Raw genomic sequence first — 10,094 nt, 5'->3', positions numbered from 1 at the left:
ACGTTGTGTAGCACACCTAGCACATAGCAGGCATGTGGGGATGATCCTTCTATAAGGATGATATCACTATCAGTCTCACTAAGGCTTCAATATAATCCACAACTTGAGCAGCGTGGACTAAGGCTGAAGTGTGGCCATCAGATTTTGTCTCCTATAAAGTGACAACCCCTCAGAGATTCAACCTTGATTGGTCTGGACTGGGGTATAGGTGTTGGTATTATTCTAAAGTTCTGCAGGTGAGTCCAACGTAAGTTCAGGTTGACAACCCCGGGGATAGAGAGTTTTGGGTGCGGTGCACTTCCTTTGGAGCAGGCCCCTTTGTAGAGGATGTTTGAGCTGAAAAGGAGCCAACGTGTGGTAGGTGGGGAGAAGCATGCCAGCCGAAGGGACAGTGAGGGCAAAGGCACTGAGGAGAGTGGACCCAAGGCAGAGACTGAAGACATTAAGGCCCAATGTCCCAGGGAGCAGCCTGACTCTTCTTGGCCTTCTGGCTCCTGTTTCTTCTGGGACTGATGGACCAGGGCTGCACCTGAGTCTTGGCAAGCAGTCCCTTGCAGGACCTGGGAGCATGGGGTCTGGGGAGGTGTATGCTGCGTTTGTTTCTGCACCATGGGTTTATGTCTTGGGCACAGGCTAGTTCGGGGTGATCAAGGGAGCCCTCCCACTGCCACACCACCTGCTTGCCATCTGCCTGCGTAAATCCTCTTCCCTCTTCTGCTGCTGCCAGTGCCTGAGGTGGAATGGGACTGGGGCTTCCTGGCTGCGATGTTGCTGCCAACTGGGTCCTTGGCCTTGGGCACAGGGCAGCCTCCACTGTGGACTCTCAAATGCATCCTCCTACTTTCTCAAATACTGGAGCCTCAGGCCTGCCTCCAGCAGCCAGAAGGCATGGGCCATATCTGTCTGGTTCTTTTCATGCCCTGTGACAGCTAAGAAGCCAGTTAGCTTTCTTGGAGGGGAGAGAGCAAAAATGAATGCAGTGTGGGGTGGTATCTGGGTTTATCTTAAACCAAAGCAACAAGAGGCCTCATTCCAAAAGTCTTTGTGTGGAATGGAAACTATAGTACCAATTCTCACTGACATTATCGGGCACATTTTCCATCCCAGGCCTCATGCTAAGTGTTTTATATTCATGATCACATATAATGTTCTCAACAACCCTATGAGACTGGAACAATTGTTATTATACTCATTTTTATGGATGAAGAAGGCAGACCTGGGAAGTGAGGTAATATGTCCAGGACTGCACAGCAGTTAAATGGAACAAGCAGCTGAACCCAGATATGACTCCAAAGTCAGCGCTGGGAATGTCTGTGCTGCACCTCTCAGAACACAGGGTCTGGAGGGAGGTAGATCAGAGTGCGAATTTTAGTTTGGCTGCTGTGTGTCTTGAGGAAATGACTAGTTCATTCTGAGCCTTATTTTCATCATCCATGAAATGGGAATAATAATAGCTACCCCCTGGGGAGTTAACTGGTGATTAGAAATCACATATCTTTAAGGCACCTCGTGTGTCATGGCAGCTTAATAATAGCGATGCTGCTCCTGCTGGGGTGACTCGGGTCTGAGGTGGGGCTGAATGTGGGTGATTAAAATACTTTTTCAGGTCTTTGGTTGGTGCCAAATAGTTCAGGAGGTGTGTGTATGTGGAGGGGGTGGGGAGTGGTGGTGGTAGACCTGGACCCTGAAGGGCAGGACAAGAGAATCTGGAGAAGGTTGAGGCAGGGCCACCGCAGCCCCTGCCTGGGACAGCCTCTCTGCTCTGGGGAACTTGCAAGTACCAGCGACTCCAGGTGGAATCCGACCCTGAGAGTGGGCGTGGAGGTGGCAGTGTCTCTGCCAGCCCTTTATGCCAAGCACAGAAATACAGGAGGCAGTCCTAGCACTTGATGACATGGTAATTGCGCCTGGAGGTGGGGATTTCTGTCACTTAACACATCCTTGAGAATAATCACTATTGCCAATTACTGGAAAATTAGTCGGATTCAATTCTCTTCAGACTCATTTTGCTCAAATCCACCAGATTTGTGATGCTCCTTGGTCTTCCTCCATTTCCCACTCCCCACCCCACCTCCAGTGTGTGTATGTGTGTGTGAAGGACATGCCAGGACTCCTGGCTCCCTTTAAAAAAGGTTGGAAACAGCTACCATCATTGGAAACCTCTACCACCATTGGAAACCTCTACCACCATTGGAAACCTCTACCACCATTGGAAACCTCTTTCTGAGAGGGGGCTGGGAGGGCTGCTCTAAGACTTTGCTACTCAAAGTGTGGTCCTTGGACTAGTGGCACAGGCATCTGCTGACAGCATGTTCAGCATGTGTGATCTCAGGCCCGACCTCAGCTCTAATGAATCAGAACCTTCATGTTAATGAGATCTCCAGGTGATTCTTGTGCACATTAAAGTTTGAGAAGCACCATTCTAGGGCACTGAACGTACATGCATGAAGCTAAATGGCTGAAAAAATCAGCCAACAGATATATTTTATTTCCCCCAATCTGCAAATAATGGCAAAATAATTATCCTTTGCAAAGTGTCCACTGAATCCTGGCACTGAGGTAGGTAAAGTACCCCTTTTTATCCTTACAACAGCTCTGCAGGTGAGTATGATTATTCTCATTTCCAGGTGGGGAAAGTGAGACGTTGAGAGAATCAGTGACTTGCGAAGTGGTTAAGGGTAGAGATTCTCTTGCAAGAGATAGCTGGGCTCTGGTTTTAGCTTACATGTTTCCTAGTTGTGAGAGCTTGGGTAAATAATTTGATCTTTAAAACCTTAGTATCTTCATCTATCAAAAGAGGATAATAAAACTTATTTCCTGGGATGATTAAGAGTACCCCATGAGCTAATGCGCTTGAACTGCTTCATGCAGGCCTGGCATGATGGTAGATTCACAGTGGCTGCTCTCAAACATTAAACAGTGCATGCTCTGCATTTTTGTAATATTGGGGGTTCCCAAGTTTACTCAGCTAGTTAATGAAAAAGTTGAGATATCTGGAAATAGCTCGATAAAAGCCTCAACTTTGAGCTTGGTTTTGTGAGTGTCTCAGGATTGTCAATTCATCCCGAACTAGTACCTCAGTTGCTCTGCTTGGGTGGGCTCTAACCCCAGCAAGAGGGAAAGCAGGAGGAACAAACCCAGCACAGGGAGGTGATGGAACTCGCAGTTAGAGGACCTCTTCGGTTTAACCTGCTCCATTTTACAGTTGAGGAAACTGAGGTCAGGATAAGAGTGGGAGCTGTCCAAGGTCATGCAGTGGGGTAGGAACAGGCTTCAGAGGGTCCTGCTGGTGTTTCTTCCACCACCACACTCTACTTTTTCCTATTCTGGAGATTCAGACAGGTCCTAAATGTCCAGGAGCCCTCACCCTCAGCCCTGCAATCATGGTACTTGCCACTGGGCAGTGAATGCAGTGGCTGAGAGCAGGGGTTCTGCAACCAGTTGGCTCTGAGCTTTGAATCCCAGCTCCCTCACCTACTATCCTTAGTTTCCTCAACTGTAATGAGAGTCATTTTAGGAACTGTATCCTAGGGCTTCTATGAGGAGCAGTGAATGCAGTGGCTGAGAGCAGGGGTTCTGCAACCAGTTGGCTCTGAGCTTTGAATCCCAACTCCCTCACCTACTATCCTTAGTTTCCTCAACTGTAATGAGAGTCATTTTAGGAACTGTATCCTAGGGCTTCTATGAGGAGCATGCAAGACAATACATTTATCTCACTTAGTACACTGTTAGTACATAGTAGGCACTCAATAAATGCTGGCGGCTAATATTACTGTTGTCATCACCATCAGCACCATCATCACCACCATCATCATGTACCTCAGACCTGCTGAGGCCCAACAGTTTCCTTAAGGTCAAAATCTCTGTTCAAATTCTTCTGAAATCTACAGGATGTTCAGAATCTTGTGAACAAAGTTCAAACAAGTGGCGTTATCCTGCAGCAGCCCTGTGGGTGCACTCTTTGCTAGGCCATGTTTCATAGTACAGTCCAGTGTAGCTGGAAGAAGCCTGGACCTCAAACCCAGCTCTACGACTTTCAGGATCAGGCCAATTTCATAGAGAAGAAAGCAAGACTCGGGATGTGAAATAGTTTACCTTATCTTTAAAATGGGGATGATACCGTCCACCTCGCAAAGTGATTATAAAAATCAGAGGGGGAATAAATGCATAAGGTCCAGTTGAGTGCCTGGCCCTTAGGTGATGATTAAAAAGAGAACTGAACAGGTTTGGAAGTCGGAATGTTATAAATGCATGTCAGAGTCCTAGGAGAACAACTGACAGTCCTTGACAGTTCACAGTGTCATAGGCTGATAATCCCTGGTGAAACCTGTTCCTGATGGCCTACTGCACACTCTGCTGGGAGGGACCAGCATGCAAAGGCTCCAGTAAAAAGCAGCAATATGCCAGCTTGTCGAGTGTGAGTCCTTGCTGACACCAGGTGTGTCCTAGATGTACTGCATACATTATTGTACATTTGATTCTTCCAGCAAACTTGTGACACAGGTCCTAGTTTACAGATGGGAAGGCTGAGGTGAAGTCACTGGCCATTGCCACACAGCGAGTAAATGACAAAGCTGGAATCCACACCTGCTTCTCTGTAATTCTACAGCCTGAGTTTTCTCCACTAACTCTATATACAAGGGAGTTTCAGTCGATCCACACTTCCTACAACGTCTGCTTTTAATCTCAATTCTTCCCCAGCTATTGTGTGTGTATGTCGGGGCAGGGGGGTGCATGGGTCCAGGACTTCATGGTGAGTTTGAGGGCTTGGGGGTGGCTGGTTTCAAAAGGAATCCTTTGGCTCTTTGGTCCCAGGCCCATAGGTGGCACTCTCACACTATCTGTTACAGGCACAGCTACAGCTGAGAACACTACTAGGTAGCCCTGTTTCCTACAGCGAGTCTTCCTCTCAAGCTTGTCACCACACATATGATTTCCCTGGGGACAGAGACCCAGAGATGCCATCCCTCTCTCAGAGGTACAAGGTGTGTACAACTGGGCCACTGGGCTGTCTGAAAACTCTTGGCTTGCCCAGTACATTCAGATGGGTGCCCTGGGAAGGCTGGAATCTGGGAAGATGAAAGCGTCCTGCAGAAGGGATGGAGCTCTGCGATCCCAGTGAGGCACAGTGAGGTGGTCAGCACTCTAGGAGGCCCTCCAGGGGAAAAGCCTCAGGCTTTGGAATTATGTCACCCTGGGTCTTCATCCCACCCCTATTGCTTACAAGCTTTGGACATTGAGTAAAACCTTTTGACAGTCTAAGGCCCAGTTTCCACCTCTGTCAGATGGGGATTAATGAGATCTTCTTCATAGGTTTGCTGGGGGTGTTTAAAAAGAAAAGGTAAGTAAAATGCCAAGCAGAGCATCTGCACATAGTCTATACAGATGTTAGTAGGGGGCAGAGTATCGTGTTCTGGATGGTGCTCGGTGAGAAAGGAAGGAAGAATTGTCTGGAATAGCCAGTATTTCTGGGGAGGGCATATGGGAGAACTGGGGTCTCTATCCCTTTGCTGGCTGACCTGAGCCTGTCAACAGTGTGGGTGGCCTTGGCAGCCCCCAGGCCTTTTAATCTCCCATCCCTGTATCCTCACCAAGTAGGAACTTTCAGGGCTGGATTTGGGGGCCTGAGGGAGGTTCTGGAAATCTCTTAGAAGGGAAGTCAGGATAGTGGGTTTTCCTCCTTATCTCAGAGTATCATTGTTAATACTATATGGGGTCTTCTCTGAGTGGCACGCCTGTGACATGACCAGGCAGCCTCTGCCAGTTCTGAGGAAGATGGGAGTGTTACTGGCAAATACTGCTTTGGGGTGAATTGTAAAGTACAGTTGTCCACAGGAGGGTCAGCAGGGCATGGTGCCCCTCCCTGTGGCCAGGGCCAAAGACAGAGCCTGGGGCATGACTGGTGTGGGCGGGGCTTCCTGCCATACCTTGTAGCTGTAGGGGCAGGTGCAGCGGTATAGCTCCACGGGATCCTGGCTGCACGTCCCGTTGTTCTTGCACGGGCTGGAAAGGCAGGCATTGCATTTGGCCACGATATTGATGTCCACTGGCCCTGGGCAGCAAAACCATGGAGTGTTGATGACAGGTCCTAAGCGCGCTCACTGTCACACCTCCCTTCCTCTCTGCCCTGGCCCCTTCCTCAGCCAGCTGCCAGCCCCTCCCCATCTCCACGCCCAGATGGCAGCTGGCTCCGATCAGCCACCACATCCAGTCCAGCTAGAATCCCATTTATCCAGCCATTGTCCAGTGAGGAAAAATCACAGTGGGACATCATTCAGAAGCACTTCTGCAGTCAAATCAATTACTGTAATTAGCCTGATCCAATTTTGTTGCTAATCTGCAAACAATGCACCATAATTAGAAACCCCCTTGTGTATCTTTTCATATTCCAAGAAGCTCTGGGCCCAGGCTCCATTTGGGCTTCCCATTTCCCACCCCAAAATGCCCCTCCTCATGGAATAGTCTGTGCCAGGGTACAAGGGCACTGTGCCTAGGCCAAGGGCATACATAGAAAGTCCTCCCTGCAAAACCCTGGAAGTAAGAAGCGGATGGCCACAGAGGCCACAGCAATGATGCTGATGATGACTGGCGAACTGTGCCCAGGTACACTCTGCATCCATGATGCTTTCAACCGTGTCCTGCTTTCTTTAGCTGTAAGGGCTGGAGGGAAGTCATGGTCCCCACACAGAGCTTTGCAAAGTGGGCTATATTCTACTGCTGCAGCCAACTTTGACAGTGAGCCCTTGATAAACAGCCCCTACTTAAAGTCAGGACTTTAAACAAACTTGGGCTAACAGTCATCGATGTGGAGATGGGTTGAGATTAACCCCAGCATGAGTCTGACCATTCGTGGGTGTGGGAACCAGAACAGCCTGATTGAGAGCCTCTACCAGTGAGCTCAACCCTGGCTTCACATTAGAATAGGGAGACTATCTGTTCCAGTTTGCCTGGGACTGGGGGGTTCCCAGAACATAGAACTTTCAGTGCTAAAACCAGGAAGGTGTTGGACAGACTGGAATGAGTTGGTCACTTACACCAGAACCAGCCAACGTGCTTTTAAATATTCCCATACCCAGGCTGTACCTGAGACAAATTTAATCAAAACCTAGAGGGTGCGACCCAGACACTGTTAATTTTTATTTATTTATTTATTTATTTATTTTGAGACAAATTTAATCAAAACCTAGAGGGTGCGACCCAGACACTGTTAATTTTTATTTATTTTTTTATTTTTTTATTTTTTATTTTTTTTTGTCTTTTTCCATGTCCAGCAACGGATCGCAACCCGCAGTGTCGCCCCCGCACCGGACCGGGACCGGCAACGGGATCGCAACCCTCGGCGTTGCCCCCGCGCCCCGCTCAGCCAGTGAGCAGGAACCGGTCCGTATGTGGGATCCGAACCCTCGGTGGGAGCGCCGCCGCGCTTCCCAAGCGGCACACTGTAGCAGTGCGCCACCGGGCCGGCCCGACACTGTTAATTTTTAAAGCTCCTTAGATGATTTCCAAAATGTGCAGCCGAGATCGAGATCCACACTATTCTAGAGCTAGATGGGCCTGCCTCTTTAGTATCAGATCAGATAACTTGGAAGCAGGAGGAAAACAATTAAAATCAGCTTTAAACCAATGGAATGTTTTTCTGCTTTTAGCAGAAGTGTGGGACACAATGAAGTTTTAGAGGGTAAAGTATATCTGGAAATTGAAATAAACATTAAGGCTTTAAGAGATGAGCAAAGAACATTAACAGACGAATGTGTATGACAAAAAAATTCAGGTTCCCTGATAACCAAAGACAAAATAAAAGGAGATAATTTTTTACCTATTGAATTAGCAATGATTACAAAATGAGATAAAATAATAACAGAGTCTAATGAAAAAGACACTCAAAAGGGTGCTATTGGGAGCGTGAGTTGGTTATAACCCTTTTCTGGGAATCAATATATGTGAGGACCTTAAAAATGATCATATACTTTGACTCAGCAATTTCTGTTTTCTGGACATGATTCCAAATAGAGAAAGACCTTTATGCATCAACGGAAAAAAAAATGAAAATACTCTAAAGATTCAAAATCAGAAACTGATTAATAGTTTGGTGGAATATCATAGATTGGTGGGCAAGAGCTTGTACTCTGGAATCAGGAAGACCTGGAATCCTCCCAACTGTGATCTTCAGAAGTCATTTAAACTTGTTAAGCCTAAGTATTCTTATTTTTAAAAATGAGGGTAATATTAAAATTTGCCCCATAGAGGTGTTGGAGAATTAAATACCTTGATGCACGAAAAATGAGAATTAAATAATACATGAAAAATGTGTTTAACGTATTGCCTGCCATATGATAAGAACTCAGTAGTAGTTTGTTATCATAATAAAGATGCAGTCAATAAAAATCACATGTAAAAAAAAGTTTGCTGCAGTAAAATGGGAAAATGCTCATGCTCTAATAATGTTGGGTGGAAAATATAGGTTAAAGATTTTCTCAACTATGAAAAAATATGTACAGAAATAAGTCAGTGAGAACATATGTAGAAATGGCAGCAGAGGACTTTGGGAAAAAGAGTGACAGATAGACCCTTAGATGTGGGTCCACATCAGTTTTAGCATCTGAGTCTCTTTGTGTGACCCGTGGAAGAGAGACAGTAATGGTTCTAGAAGTCACATCTGTTGAAATGCTCATCTCTAATAGCCACTGGTGACAGAGTAGACCCAACAAGGGGTAGGGAAGGAAAGTGGGGATAGCACCTACCTTTGCACTGGAATCGGTGGGTAGGGGTGGTCAGCAGCAGTCTGTCAGCCATGGGCTCCGGGCTACTGCAGCGGGCAATGCCAGGCTCCTTGTACCCCGCCTTCACCCACTCCGACAGCCAACGCAGACTACAGTCACAGTGGAGCGGGTTGGTTCCCAGCGCCCTAGGAGCAGAACAGGAAGTCAGGGCTCCTTGCCCAGCTCGGCCCATAGGCTCCATATCCTTGGCTCTCTGGAAAAGCAATATTTTCAGACTTTGGCTAGATTGGGCATGTCTGATATGGGGACCAGCAGAGACTGGGGCAAAGCCAATGTCTCCAGAGTATACTACCAATCCTGCAGATGTTTTGACCCCCACCCCGAACCCCTCCCACTTCTGAGGCTTTGCTATCACCTACACTGTTAAAAATCAATCAACTCAACCCTAATCCCAGCCCCTCTAGGAAGCTCCCTGGGCCTCTGGCTGTCTGATTTTCTGGCTCCTGTACTCTATTGAAGGGTCCATTAGAGGATGGACTCTGCAGAGAAAGTTCTGATCCAGCAACGTAGCCAGCGGCTTCAGACCACTCAGCTTGAAAATGCAGGGGATGAGGGGCACAGTCTAGTGCAGACTTCTCCAAAGTGGTGTCCAGGAAGAAAATACTAAAACTTGTTTATTTTTATCATACCCTTTAACATTTCTATTTTTGAATGTTTTATTGTATGCATACATATCTATATTGACTCAAAAATTTTCACTGACAGATATGTATAATAATAATAATGATGATGATGATGATGATGATGATGATGATGATAATAATGTAGAGATCCCTGATCTAAGGAAGAGAGATCTGACCTGAGAGTTAGAGAACCTGGGTCTTACTGACTTGATATGTGACTTTCAGCTAGTCACCTAACCTTTATGGGCCTCAGTTTCTCCAGTGTAAAATAAGAAGGGAACACCTGATGCAGAGTACAGAGTAGTTAAGCATATGTGCTTTGGTGTCGAGGCAAATCTGGATTTGAATCAGGGCTCTGTCACTTACTGGCAGTGCAAATCTTGGACAAATTCTTTTTTTTTTTTTGTCCTTTTTGAGACCGGCCACACTGCGCTCAGCCAGTGAGCGCACCGGCCATCCCTATATAGGATCCGACCCCGCAGCAGGAGCGCTGCTGCGCTCCCAGAGCCGCACTCTCCTGAATGTGCCACAGGCTCGGCCCTTGGACAAATTTTTTAACCTTTCTAAGTTCCAATTTCATCATGTATGATAAGGGGATATTAGAGTATGGCACTGGTAACACCAAAATCAAGGGTTTGGATCCCCATACTGGCTAGCCACCAAAACCAAAAAAAAAAAAAAAAAAAAAAAG

At 46.9% G+C, this 10,094-nt stretch overlaps 1 protein-coding gene across 1 annotated transcript in view; it reads right to left on the bottom strand.

Moving 5' to 3' along the window:
• Nucleotides 1-10,094, bottom strand: part of SLIT3 (slit homolog 3 (Drosophila)) — a gene marked incomplete at its 5' end in the record, with an annotated part of 205,812 nt that overhangs the window by 32,822 nt on the left and 162,896 nt on the right. Inside the window, 2 exons of the mRNA XM_008582348.1 lie at nucleotides 5,928-6,052; nucleotides 8,742-8,905. Coding sequence (XP_008580570.1) covers nucleotides 5,928-6,052; nucleotides 8,742-8,905 — 289 coding nt within the window. The remainder of the gene's footprint in view (nucleotides 1-5,927; nucleotides 6,053-8,741; nucleotides 8,906-10,094) is intronic.

Source organism: Galeopterus variegatus, unplaced genomic scaffold (genome assembly GCF_000696425.1).
Source record: "Galeopterus variegatus unplaced genomic scaffold, G_variegatus-3.0.2 Scaffold2578, whole genome shotgun sequence".
NCBI lineage: Eukaryota > Metazoa > Chordata > Mammalia > Dermoptera > Cynocephalidae > Galeopterus > Galeopterus variegatus.
The sequence above is the reverse complement of the archived record's forward strand: the minus strand, read 5'-3'. Positions and strand labels throughout refer to the sequence as shown.